At 48.4% G+C, this 14,290-nt stretch overlaps 1 protein-coding gene across 3 annotated transcripts in view; it reads right to left on the bottom strand.

Annotated features, from left to right (window-relative positions):
• Positions 1 to 245: 245 nt before the first annotated feature.
• Positions 246 to 14,290, bottom strand: part of LOC127064680 (protein Wnt-6-like) — a 30,321-nt gene continuing 16,276 nt past the window's right edge. For 2 of the 3 annotated variants that reach the window (XM_050996118.1, XM_050996120.1), the window contains exons 2-5: positions 12,753 to 12,973; positions 2,477 to 2,596; positions 2,044 to 2,243; positions 247 to 1,827 (exon numbers count right to left, since the gene is read on the bottom strand). In XM_050996118.1, coding sequence (XP_050852075.1) covers positions 1,366 to 1,827; positions 2,044 to 2,243; positions 2,477 to 2,596; positions 12,753 to 12,973 — 1,003 coding nt within the window. In that variant the 3' untranslated portion in view covers positions 247 to 1,365. Of the gene's footprint in view, positions 1,828 to 2,043; positions 2,244 to 2,476; positions 2,597 to 12,752; positions 12,974 to 14,290 lie in introns of all 3 variants that reach the window. The other variant, XM_050996119.1, reaches the window with a different exon arrangement.

Genomic DNA, 14,290 nt, shown 5'->3' with positions numbered 1-14,290 from the left:
TATTTTATAGGAGATGTTAGACAGAAATTCTTTATTGCCCCTTCGCGACTCCTCTTCGTACGTAAAATTAAATTACACCTAAAAGCCCGTGTTCTACACGTCGACGGAAAACGTACGGGCTCTGTTACGTTCCGATTCGGTGCGGTTTTATTAATTTATTCTTCGAATCTATTAGCACTGTTTTTTTTTTTTCTGGAAAATAAATCCGAGAGGCAAATTGTTATTTAATTAGGTATCTCAGTCGTCGTTAGAAATTGAATATTTTACTTACCTTTACTTTCGAGAATGGATAATGGAATGAATCGTGTCGTTGGTAACGGGATAAAGTCTAAAATTCGAAATCAAAGTCGAACCATACGTCCGTATATATTTAATCCACGCTTCGTCCAATCGCGTTGAAACGCGGTACACCGGTTGAAAGAAAACGGGAAAAAAGACAAGAAAAAAAAAAAGAATAAAAAAGAAAGAGAAAGAAAGAAAAAGAGTTAGCTATCGCTTGTATCGCATGTAATGGCCGATAGCCGACGAGTCACATTTGCGACTACGTAAGCGCGTGAACGTAATCTGTTATGCATGAACTGTATCAGTCTTATGTACAAGAGTAAAAGAGATAAGAGCGATAAAGAAATTGACTCCATCTATTTCGCTCGCCGATCGAGAAGGAGAAAGGTAAATCGACTGATTAAGGTTGAAACGGGTAAGTGTCCTTATATTATTTCAGCAAGATATTAAACTCAAGGTGATAATATACTTAAAGGAGAAAAAGAAGAAAGAAAGAAAGAAAAAGGAAAAAAAAAAACAATATATAGGTATATCCTACGTGGCAACTCGTACGCGCGTACGTCGAGTAAGTAAGCATACCTATGGAAAAGAAACGCTGGAGATACGCGGAAAGCTTTAAGTGAAAAAATTAACGACCTCTTTCATTAACGCTAATGGTAAGCTAAGAAGAATAAACGTTACCTTCCCGTCTACGTCGATAATAAAACTAATCGCAAGACGTCGTTGTTAAAAATAATCGCAACGGTACCAAGGGGAAACGTCGATTATACTTAGAATTAATCCTTAAGGAGACCGTGAGAACCTTGCTACTATTTACATCTCGTTAACGTTTTATCGAATAGGCATCGGTACTTGAATACTTTTCTATACTTAAATGGTATGTACTAAGATAAGGTATAAATCACAAGACGCTTGGATATAAACGGGACGTTAATCGATCGGTACGCGAGGCGAAGCGCGAGTCAACGCGTCGCTCGCAACGCGCTTGTTTTAATATCATTTACATTAATATCGAGCGTATAAATATAGGGGTGCGCACGTTCTCGGGTTTGCAAAATAAGAGAGTAAACGTTACGAGACGGGTCAACGGCAGGTGTTGACGGTGGTCTTTACGAGACAGGTCTCGCAAGTGACCTCGCAGCAATATCTGAACCTGCACTGACAATTGACCTTCTCCTTGACTATCCTCGTGTCGTAGCCCCTGCCGCAACAGAGGAGCTCGCAACCTTCGACGCCGGGACTGGAGGAGTTGCATCGCCGGCCGACAGTACCGAGAGATCCCGTCTTCCGATTCGGCTTGCAGAAATCCGGCGAGTCCTCGCTATAAATCAGATCGAATCTACCGGGTGGCTTGATGGTCGGACCCTCGGTGATGAAGCTGTGCCCGTCGTTGCTCGGTATCACCTTCGCCGCCCCGTCGAACGACTCCTTCAGACGATCGCCGACCTCGCGAAAGGACGGCATCTTTCGCCAGCAGGTGCGCACGCTGCACGAGCCCGACAGCCCGTGGCACTTGCACTCGATCGTCATGAAATTCCTCACCGCCTGCGCCGTCAAACGCCTCGTCAAACGTGCCGTCAAACGTGCCGTCGAACGTGCCGTCGAACGTCCCGTCGAACGTCCGGTCCCAACGTCCGGTCCCCAGCGTCCCGTCCACCGTCCATCGTCCACCGTCCATCGTCCACCGTCCATCGTCCACCGTCCATCGTCCAACGTCCCACGTCCAACGTTCGTCCCCCGACCCCATCCCCGTCCACTTACCAAACGTCCCGCGGCATTGTTGTGAAGCTTCACCAGCGTCTTGATGTCGCTACGTTTCCTATACGGCGCGTCCATGAAATCCTTCGACTTTCGAAAACCAAAATTGACGTTGTCGCCGCATCCGCCCCATTCCCACTCGCCCTCGGTAAGAAGATTCTTCTTTACGTCCGCCGTCAGCGCGAGTTTGCCCAGCCGATTGCCTGAAACGAGTTAGAGCTCGAGCTGCGATCTCGATAAACTAGCCGTACCTACAAATTCGAGGAGAGATAATCGAGGAAAGATACGTTTCGATCGAGCCCAGAAGAGAACTCTAATGAGGGAAGGCGCAAGCATCGAATCGGCGAGGGCGCGCTAGCCCGCGAGGAAATATAAATCGCCTTACCGGGGTATAGGGAGAGGAGGAGGGAATTTTATCTGTGGGACAAGCTTTTACCCTTCGTCGTCATCTTATCGCATGAACATTCCACAAGGTCACCCATGGTACAGGCCCTGGTAACCGCATAAGTAACTCCAGCGGCGGTGATGGCGTTCACGAAGCCAGTCTCCCTGGTATCTGAAAGCATCGAGGGGGGAATCCAGAATCAATTAATGGACTCTTGTTAAGGGAGCGAAATCCTCGACGTAAATCACTGATCGAAGCGGAAAGAAGAGACGCGTGTCCCTGCATGCGTGCGTGTCTCTGCGTGCGCGTCCCTGCGTGCGTGCGTGCGTGCGTGCATGCGTGCGTGCGTGCGTGCGTGCGTGCGACGAAGAAGCTTTAAAAAACGGTCAGAAGGCTGCGCGAATACTCAAGGAGGGATCGAAGAGAATGCCGTGAGATAAAAGTAAAAGAGGACGGGGGCTCGAGAAGCAAGAAGAGAGCTCCTTGCAAGCGGAAGAAACAGGTTGAAGGAAGAAAAGGTCGCGGAATCTCGGATCGGCCAAGAAACAAATCGGATTACGCGTCGTTCTTCGAGAAGCACATACGAAAAGATCGCTACCCCGCTCGCGTTTGCTCCCTCGCTCGGTCTCGCGGGGTGAATCGATTAATTAGCTCGCTTTCCAACTTTGAAATATGCCGGACGAACGAAGTCGTAGATCGAGAGGAACGATAATTCTTCCTTCTACGTGGATAGCTACGTGCGTAGGTACGCGTACGTATCTCTCGACGCTACTCGTCAGGGCGAATTTTCTAATCCTTTAACGAATATTCGGCCAATTAGGATTTCCTTGGAAGGAGAAGGGACGAAACGAATGGGAAGAAGGAAACGGGCGAATCGGCAACGATTCTCGGAATGTCTGGATACTCTCCCGAAGTATCCGAGGACGGTTCCTCCGCGCGCGCGCGATAGGACTAATTACGGCGGTAAATCGGTAAAGGGTGCCCGAATCGGAGGCGCTTCGTCCTCGAAGCTTTCCGGCAGAGTGCGCAGGGAATTCGGATATCGAGTTGCCGATTTCTCAGATGGTTCCGTGACGCGGGTGGCAGACGGCTCGCCGGAGGTAGGTTCAATGTCGAAGAAGGTCTCGGGAGCGATAGTCGCTCGGCTCCCACGCGAACGAACGAACGAACGAACGAACGAGCGAGCGAGCGAGCGAGCGAGCGTCCTCCGCTAACGAAATATCCTATTCCGTTTCACCTGTCACGTCTCCACTCCATCATTAAGCGAACAATGCGAGCGCTCCTAGTAGTTGCACCCCTTTTTAAATGGGCCAGATCGCATTTGCCTCCACCGGTGGGCGTTCGTTGGAACGCGTCCTCTTCCCGACCTTTTCTTGCCCATTGTCTCTCTCTCTCTCTCTCTCTCTCTCTCTCTATAGGAATAACAGCAATAAGCATCCGGGCTTTTGCGAATCTCCGCGACGCCCACTCCTTTTTTCAACCTTTTTACGGATCCGCGTCGATCCCTTTTCTATCTCACTTCTTTCTTTCCCGACTCGCTCGGTGGTAAAAAGGCACGCAGCAAAGAACTCTATACCCTTGCCCTTTTCATCGATCTCGTCTCGCACGGCCATTACTCGAGGATTCTCACGCAAGAGCGAGGAGCAAAATCTCGCGGCGTGGATCGAGGGAACGTCGATAACGATCTCGACGGGGATTGCTCCGCGCGTAGGTGTGTCCAGAAGCTCGGTCCGAGTGACGAGCGGATGATCGGCCGCAAGCTCGACTCCGAAGAGATATCGCGCTGGCGTACGCGCGCGCGAGCTCTATCTCGATCGTGTGTGTGTCCGTCCTCGTGCGAGAGAGAGAGAGAGAGAGAGAGAGAGAGAGAGAAACGGACCAACAGAGGGAACGAAAAGAGAGAGAGAGGGGACGAGAAGGAGAGTCGTACGCGTTAAGCCTGATTCTCCGTGGTTCCCATGGATTCCAGGCGGGTATCTTCGGCGCGGATCGACGGACGAGCGGACGGACGGACGGACGGGCGGACGGACGGACGGATGGACGGGTGGACGGACCGACGGACGAACGGAGCGAAGACGTAGGCCGAAGGAAGCTGCCACCGCCCGCGTATCTTCTGATGCATCGCCTCACCTTTCAGTGCGTATTTAAACGATACGATAGTTTTATACGAGCGATCTGATATCGAGGTTCGAGAGCGAAAGGCCCGCTCGCTCCTTCCTCCTCTTTCTCTTTCTCTTTCTCCTCCTCCTCCTCCTCCTCCGCCTTCCACTCTCGACTCCTTCGACTACCTCGATCCCCGAGCACGTCGGCCTTTTAACATGACGGAAGCAACCGTTCTCCCTCCTTGCGACCTCCCGTTTGCACGATTTCTCGATCGTTTACGAAATTCTTCTCTCGATTTTTCCCTTCTTTCCTTCGTCTCTCTCTCTCTCTCTCTCTCTCTCTCTCTCTCTCTCTATCTATCTATCTATCTCCCTCTCTCTCTTCTCCCCATCCCGACAAACTCGCAAGTCGACGAATCAACGAAAAGAAAAAGTTCGATGGTGGAATTTACAAGAATTAACGCTTCGTGCACCTTTCGGCCTATCCTACGATCGTCGAAAAGCTAAAAGCCGATGATCAGAGAGGAAGCATCCATTCCGGAGGAACATGCCTGAATTATCATAACATCTCGAAGGAAGAGCGCGAGTTCCATACACGAGGACGTAAGAAAGTCGTTTCGTTCCATCGAGATTTTTCCGTCCGGTCGATCGCACGACACGCACGTCCGTCTCGTTCCTTTCGTTGTTCCTCTGGATCCTACTCTTCCTTGCGCTTCGCGAACGGTTCGAGCAGAAAAGAAGAAGGAAAGAGCCAGCCCGGAGAATGCTCGAGGTGTAGAGGAGCAGCGGGTAATATAAATCACTTCGAATCAATTAGACACTAGGGATCGCGAGCCGATGATCTTGCATTGCCTTTCTCTCTCTTTCTCTCTGCCAGGTGCGGATTCTCTCTGTTCCTCCTGCATCCCTATCTTCGGCCCCTTCTTCTTCCTCCTTCCCCCGACTCGTTCCGACGGCTCGGCCAATTATCAACATTCCGGGGCATTATCCTCCGAGCGAGAGTTACGCCGTGTTTAATTGCGAGTCTTCTCATCTCCTTTCCTTCTCTCTTTTTTTTTTTTTTATAAAATCAAGCATTCTACGTCGCTAAACGCGAAAGAATAACCTCGTGAACCCCGAGCGATAGATCGAACTCGAAAAACAAACCCAGTTCGATACCGTTAAAATATATCAGGTACGTATATACAAAGGCTGAGCGAACGTAGGAATAGACACGTATTTCTAAATCCTTTGCAATACCGTATTCTGTGTTTGTCGTTTTTGCCTCGGACAAAAAGAAGGGAAAGAAGGAGGAGAAGAAGAAGCAGAAGAAGAAGAAGAAAAAAGTGGTAGAAACAGAAGGCGGAGAAGCAAAGAGAGGGACAGAGAGAGGGACAGAGAGAGAAGGAAACATTTTATCGAGGTTCCCTAAGAAAATCTACGATCGTTCTTTCGAGCGAGAGACGTCAGAAGGTTTGGTCGTCCTTGTAGCTAGCCGGCCGATCTTCTCGGCGATCGCGCTCGCCATTTATGGCGGAAAAGAAATTATAGCGACGACTCGCGACTACTCGCCGCTAACTTGGATGTTATCCACGGCGATTACCTCGGCGCTCTGTGTATCGCAATAAGCACGCGCTGACATATGCATAAATATCCGCGGTGCATCCTTTATCGATGCGTTACCTCTTCGAACGAGAGGCTAAAGGAGAAGGAACGAGGAATGCGCGTTCCATCCAAGAGAAAGAGAGAAGGGAACGCGCTCTCGAAACAAAGCGATCCGTTTGCCGAGCGCTAATTCGCGAGCTCTTCGGCAAAAGAAAAGAAGAAAAAAAAAAGAAATGAAATGTAAAATATCCAAGGTTTTATCTCGAAATATCGTCGTCGTCGTCGTCGTCGTCGTCGTCGTCGTCGTCGTGATCGTCAGAGGATAATATCTTCTCGGTCCATTGGGATCTCCTGATTTATGGAATCCGATCGACTCCGTATGCGGGCGCGCCTGCGCACGAAGAAATCCCCCGTAAATCACGAGCCGATTAATCGATCGAACGTATTATGTAAGGCGGCCGCAATTTGCGATCGGGAATCCTCGTGCACGGCCAGCCTAGGAATTATGTCGCGCGTCGTCCGGAGAACCTCGCGGAGGCGAGGAAGGAGAGAGAGAGAGAGAGAGAGAGAGAGAGAGAGAGAGAGAGAAGAGGCAGAGGGAGCCCGATCGGCCCTCGGCGATCGTATCGATCCCTCTCCCGCGGTGATTTGTTTGCTCGAGCACGTCGATTTATCGCGCGCGATGCGCCGATTCCTGCGTAATAGATCCTCCTCGGCGTCACCGAGACGTCCGTCGATTTCAATGGAACTCTCCGCTTTCAATGGACGCTTCTCAATGCGAACAAACTCGGTCTGATCTTCTACTTTGTTCTATAAAATCCTAATAGGCGAGTTTGCTCTAGAAAATCCCAATCTCTCTTAGAATCCACGATTTGCTTCCGTTCTACGTTAAATCCGATAAATATTAAAAGACGGAGGCGAAGGAAGATATTCGAGGACCGTGCTGGTGGACCAAAGAAAGAACGGAGGGAATTTCGTTCCCTCTCCTTCGCTCTCCTTTCCTCCTCGAAGAAAGAGCATTCAAACGTCAACGGCGAAGAGTCCTCCGAGTCTAACGGGCTAACAGATCTGTCCCGGTCTTTCGTCTTTCGTGCCTCCTCCTTTCCCTTCTTCTCCCTCGCGCGCCCACCTAGCCATGCCAGTTAAACGCACGGTAGTCGAGATACAATAAACGTACGGGACACTAAACTGTTTGCCGCTGTCAATTCTTTGTGCGAGCCACCGTCAACTCCTCGTTTTGTCTACAGTCCTTCTTAAAAGTACACCAAAGTCTCCTCGTTCCTCGGCCGCCCTCTCGTTTTACAGAATTTCGCGAGTTATATTCGAAATAGTTCGAATTAGATTTATATTTACGAAGGAACGAAAAGAGAAAGGAAAATATAACGGGTATCTCTAGCTCGAAACGTGCTACTTGTGAGATAGCTCGAGTAGCCACGGGACCTCCATTGTTGGCCAATATGACCAAGAGTTTGAGCAAAATATTATCAACAGCTGGTACCTTGACCGAGCGAGTTTGAACGGAACTAAGCTCTTTCGAAAAACAGAAATATCCCAAACTCGTGACTCATTTGTGGGAATACCATTGGCTACCTTAGTTGGACGTGACAAAAGAAGGACCATGAACGACGATGATGAACCGATGAGTATCGTTGAGTTTCCTTTTCGTTTCCCGTTCGGTCATAAAATCAGTACCGTACAAAATTGCTTGTAAGAAAATGATGCATGGTCTTTCGATTCTCTCGTAGCGTACCGTTAGTTTTTCTACTCTTGAATCCGAGCCGTAAAAAAGAGTGTTCTCCAAAGATGCAGAGAAAGAAAGAAAGAAAGAAAGAAGGACAGAGAGAGAGAGAGAGAGAGAAGAAAAGAGAAAGGAAAGGAAGTGTACGCGTACGTAGCGTATTAGTTAGCACCGAGTATCGCTAAGGCGACAAAACGGTTAGCGCCGTGGCGCTAAATCCGCCTTAGCCTTTCATTATCGTCCTCCGCATTCTCTACCGGATGGAAGAGCAAAACGTGGAAATCGACGAGCCGTCTCGCTCGATACGTTATATCGTCCTTCCGAAGCAAATTCCTCCGGGAACGAAAATTTTTCGGCGAGAACGAAGAGAAGAAAGAAGAGAAGAAAGGAGTGGTCGTGTATCGTACGTTATCGAATTTACTGGAAGATTTTTAGCGACGATACTGGGGGGGCAGGGGGAACCCGTGAGATATTCGGAGCTACGTGTTTACGAACCACCCGTGCCGGCGAGCCTACTGCCAAATAATTAGCCTCGATTTAATGGCGATTCCATTTAGTTCAGCGCTCCCGCTTACCGGTCCTATTACCGATAAACACGCTTCTTCTGGGCGATCGTCCTCCTCGACGGTTAGGTGCGGGCGTATATCGCCGACCGGACCACCGCCATCGAAACGAACCGACCTCTAAACCGTTCTCTTTATTCCCGCGAGCGAAATATTCCCCTACGGTCTCTCGTTTTTTAATACTTTTAGTTTGGCGATTTTCCTCGTATTATTTCATCGTAACCTACTCGATTAAAGCGCATCGCGTCGCAATTTTGCGCGCGGAGATTCTTCTCTCGAGAGAAGTCGCACGTAGGTATGTATCTTTCGAAAGTGAACGGTCGGAAGGAGCAGAGCTCGATTATATCGATGCGCCAAGGTGAGCATCCTCGTTAGAGTTGAGAAACTTTTAAGAAAAAAGATGGAAGATTCCTGGCTCGAGCGAATCCTCATTCGGTTATCTACGTAAACGGAAGAAGAGAGGCTAATTATCGTTGAACTTTCATCTCTCGATTCTCTTTTTCTTCTCTTTTATAAAACTGAGATCTCGATTATCGTCTTCGACCAGGAAATCGTCGATACGCGCTGGATTTTACGAGCCCAACAAAACTTTAAGTTTTAGTAGAGGGTGAGAGAATTTTTGAAAGGTACTCGGTATCGGTCCGTTCCATTGAAATACGAAGAGACAAAGAGCATGAGAGAGAGAGAGAGAGAGAGAGAGAGAGAGACGGAGAGCGTGACGACAGCAACGATAAATTCCTTCCTCCTTTTCTTTCTCTTGGTAGTCCTTTCCACCGAGTTTTTGACGCCCGTGTTCGTCTTATCGCGACACGCGGCACCCCTCAATTAAGAGGTGCTGCTCGTCCACGAATGTTATACCAGTTTCCAGTACCGTCTTCGTCCGGACCACACAGCAGGAGCTACCTGAGAGACTCTGACCTATCGGGCCAGATCGCGCCCATAAAAATTAAACGTCGCCAGATAAATAAACGTCAATCGGGAATTAAGATAGGCGCCGCCGCTAGCGGGTGCTTCTCCTTCGCTGCTTTTTCTACGATCCACCCGTTAGGAATGCTCTCTCTCTCCAAACGGATAGATAACGCGACATCGAGCTTTAATATATAGCCCGAATTTTGGGCTATGGGAAAAGGACACCCTCCGTCCGGATATCTTTCTCCTTCGACGCAGCTCCTTCTTCTACCTGCCAACGCGAGTAATTAATTCGTCGATACGCTTAATCGTCTCAAGCCTTTCGGCTCGAAGCTTAAAGCACCAATTTAAGATCGAAGATACGTTGGATGGCTATCCTTTGGATTCTGATAGTCAAATATTTGAAAGATATCGCGCGCTTGTATCGATCCAGAGACTATAGATACGTTTGTATAACACAGGTATCCTAAATAAGTAGCTACGTACGACGTACGTTATCGAGTAGGTATTCGTCGTAATGAGAAAGGTTAGGTACGAAGGTCGAAAAGAGTGCGAGGATAAAATTTATGTGCTTTTAAGGGCCGTTCGAGAGAGGAGCGGATGGAGAAAAGGATAAACGTTTATGTCTCTTTTCCGACGTGTCTCGAGCGGACTAACGGTTAGCTCCAGTGGCGAGACACCATTTGTTCCGTGAATAGCGTTCGAGAGAGACTACCTACCACCGGACGACTCGAAAGGGACCTACATAGATATACGTATATATATATATATATATTTCTTTTTTCGTCTCGAGATTCCTACGGTGAGCTGTCCTCGCCTTGTCTCCTTTTTGTGGTTTCTATATCCGCTACTATGGACTGGTAGACGATCATCGGTCCGACGCGACAAGCGTTAACGCTTCGAACGATTTTCGTAAAGTCGAAAATTCGTACTCATACGTACCCTATACGTAGCAGACTTTTAGTCACGTACCGTCGCCGCTCTTTCTTTCAAGTCCAAACTTTTACGACGAGAGCGACGCTTGAGAGATAGCACGCGTGTGGTATAAAAAGATTCGAAACTAAAATAATTTATGCGGCTTTAGGTTTAAGCGCTCGTAAATGGAAGGCTAATATACACATTAGAGGGAAAGTTGCAAATTATTTCGAGAGCACGATATAGGTTCGCCGGAGGAGCCGAGACCCGTCACGAAGAACTTTACGATTTTCCAATGAAGCATATAATCGGACTTTGTCGTCTTTACGGCGTGGCGTGCGTCTTTATGGGGTGAGGCAAGGTCGTAAGCGAAGGGTAAAACGCAAATTAGCTTCTCCGGTCGTCTCGTCGGTCGGTGCTTCGAGTTCGTTCCTTCGATTCGAATTAAAATTTGCCTTATATCGAGATCCTTATGCGCAATGGACGATAATCCGATACGGCGGCGATCCGAAGCCAACGATCGAAGCCGGCGATCGCGGCGGTGGCGGTGAATCTGCTCGCTTACTCGCGCCTGTTCGATTAATAATATCGTTTATTCCTCTTTTTCGATTTAGCAAAGCTTACACACTTTTCTAACATCGACTTTAGTAGAACAACAATAATAACATCGAGTCACGATCTTACTTCCCATCCTCCTATTATCCAATTAACGTGGCTCGCCTCGTAACCGCTTGCTCGGCAGATCGTTACTTGTATAATTTAAATTACGTTTAACTCGAAGCCGACAACTAGAAATTTCCACGCGCGATCGAGGCTTAAGCGAGGCTAAATTAATTCGAATCGTTCCATATTACCTACGTACACGGCTCGCATAATAATGCGCGAACAGGTTTAGAACCTAGGAGAAGATCTTTGCTCTGATCCTTATTCGGAGATATATACGTATATAGAAACCTAAACCACGCACACGCGTATGTATACAAATATATATATATAAACACACACACACACATACACGTGCGCGCGTAGGGGAGATGAAATAAATAAAAATAATAAATATGAAAACGTAAGATCGTCGTGGGGAAGGAGGGGTATGTACTTGTCCGGATACATCTCAATCGGGACCCCTCGTCATCGTCGCTCGAATGCCGATCCACGGGCCGGGGATAGTCGCTCTTAATTCGATCATCGATCGTCCGGCAACGTGAATTCCACGCGCTCGCACATGGCCGCACCAATACCGATAGAACGGGAGGCGCGTCCTAAATAATAATGATGATAACGGGTAGAGAAGCTCTCCTCTCGTTTCTCTATACTCTCGAGTCTCTCGAATTCAAGATATATCGATAGAGATCGATAGAGATCGTCGAGGCTCGATCTATAAGTCGGGACGCGACCGCTGTCCGGTGAAGCGAAGAGAGAAGGAGAGGGGGATCTCGACTCGAACGGCGAACGGCGAACGGCGAACGGCGAACGGTGCACAACGAACGGCGGCCTTCTCGATCGTCGTTGGCAGTCAGGGCCTTTAATTAAGGGAACATATTGCCACTAATATCCGACGGACAGTGTCAATCTGTCAGGCTACCAAAAAGGCACCGATCTTGATAGCGGGTACCTAGGAGAGCGGCACGGCCTATCGGACACGCTGTCTTCGATTTAGTTGTTCCGCCAGATCACCCGGAATTAATACGTTCGACGGTTAACCGAACGAGCGAGCGAGCAGGAGCGGAGAGAGAGAGAGAGAGACGGCTCCTCGAGACAGTCGTACCATGAAGAGTATCTGTCGAGCTTATCGACGTCTTTTCTCTCTCTCTCTCTCTCTCTCTCTCTCTCTCCGATAGACGTTGCGTATTTATCTTTCTTCTTAAATGTTACCTTCGCTCGAACGAATAACGCTTACTTTATATCCGATATCGTTCCCCGTCATAACATTATTACGTCTTCTCGCTAGCTATCGAGATCGAGTAATTACGACTGTATTCTACGTTCGAAGGAAGCAGAAGCAATAAAAGCGTAAGATCGTAAAGTAAACAAAAAGATGGGAGAAAAGAAAAGAAAAGAAAAGAAGAAGAGGAAAAAAACTTTCTATCGAGCGGAGACCGTGTCGAAACTTAAACGGACATAATCGCGAGTGACGAGGGGCGCAAGGTCGTGGGTCCGCGGTAGAAAGGGTTCCTCGGTGGCCCTTCGGAGACCCTTTGGGGGCCCAACCGCTTTCAGGAGCGAAAAAGGTGGGCGCGCACGACAATGCACACACACTGCCGGCAGATTACAGGGCGCTTCTCCTCTTCGACATTGCCCGAACCGGATGTCGATTATACACTCGCCCTTCTCCAAGCCGATTCGTTACGATTAAATGCCGCTTCTACTACGGCACACACCTCCCAAAGCACCTCTCTTATCCTCGAGTTTGATCGACGAACGTGCCGCTATTGCTTACAAATTAATCTCGTATCGTCCTTTCGAATTAGTATCCAAAATACTTAACCGTAATAACCATTTCTTTATCGCCTTACCGCGTAAAAGAATTTTCCTCAGGGATCGCCGTATCGTCGTACAATTCCATCTGCGATTTCTAAACTGGTGTTGACACTCTCTCGTACCGACTTGAACGCCTTTTGCGATCTCCTTCAACAAGGACGGCTCCTTTCGGCAAATGTCGGCGAGCTTTCCTTTCAATCTTCTCGTTTTCTTGCAAACGAGCATCGGATCCATCACCATCTGACTTCCTACCGTCCTGAAAGCGAGAAAGAAATTATTTTCGACGAGTTATTCCATCGATCGACGACGAATCGTTCCGAGAAGATACGCGCCGTCGCTATTACGTAGGAAGAATGAGCATCGTTTGTTTACAGTTTGGTAACCCGCGATACGACGGTCACGGACTTTGAACGTAAACATCGGCTCGATTGAAAAGCGACGTGACCGTCCCGATTATTTACTCTTAAATCTCTTCGCAACGTTCGTCGATAAGGATCGATGGTAAGAGCAAGGCTTTTTCATCTCCTTCTTATTAATAGGAAAACAAAAATTCGAGAACTCGTGGTAACGCGGAAGAGAGTCCTCGGCGAAGAGTGATTTTCCTCGAACAATTATTTTCCACGCTGTCCGCGACTGAATTCGTAGGAACGAACACGATGTTTGCGCATAGTCGCGATTACATTGACAAATCGCGATCGAAATTATAAATGCATTCCGCGCGAGGAGTAAGGAAGATGAAGTGGAGAGAACGAGAGATGAACGATATATATTTTCGAGAGGAGCTGCGAACGATGAAAGACGCGGAGAGAGTTTGCGCTATTTGTTCGGGAGGGAAAGAGACGAGCAGAGAGGGAGAGAGAGAGAGAGAGAGAGAGCAAAGATGCCGAGAGTCGGAATAATTTACGGAAGCCACAAATCCCTCGACGTGACATTCGCTAAGTTGCCGGTTATTTAGCTTGGCCATATCTTTCGTGCCCAATGAAGAAAAAGATAGAGTTTCGCGCTCGAGATTAAGCTTCGAAATCTTCTCGTGCTACTCTCTCTCTCTCTCTCTCTCTCTCTCTTGGAAAATTCAAAGAATTCGTCAAGGGCTGAGCACGGACGCAAGATTTCGAGGTTCTTGCCGATGGGAGTCGATGCTTCTTAGATCGAAAAGTACTCGAAAAAGTAGAAAAGTAATTAATGTCCGGCGATGACCGTGGGTACCGCGATGCTTTCTCGTTTCGTTCCTAAAGACGCGAACGACTCGCGCTGGCAAAAAAAGCGAAGCAAGAAGGAAGATTCTTCGAGACGACACGATCGTTGAAGGATCGCGCGTATAATTTCGATCTTCCCGGAGAAAACGCGAAAGTCTCGCCGGTAAACGAGCATTCCTATCGCTCGTAATTTCTTCTCCGTCTCCGGAGAATTCTTTCCGATCTCGAACGACGAAGACCCTTGGCTGTTCCTCGTCGACACCGTTAACGATCGCGAGAGCCAAAGCAAACGCGCGAGCGAATCGCGAAGAGAGAGGACGAGGAAAAAGCAACGAATGCCGGACGACGATTACCAGGGTGGACGATCGAGTGGACAC

The sequence above is a fragment of the Vespula vulgaris genome, chromosome 6 (genome assembly GCF_905475345.1).
Source record: "Vespula vulgaris chromosome 6, iyVesVulg1.1, whole genome shotgun sequence".
NCBI classification, from domain to species: Eukaryota; Metazoa; Arthropoda; class Insecta; order Hymenoptera; family Vespidae; genus Vespula; species Vespula vulgaris.
This window is presented reverse-complemented; position numbering and strand designations above follow the sequence as displayed.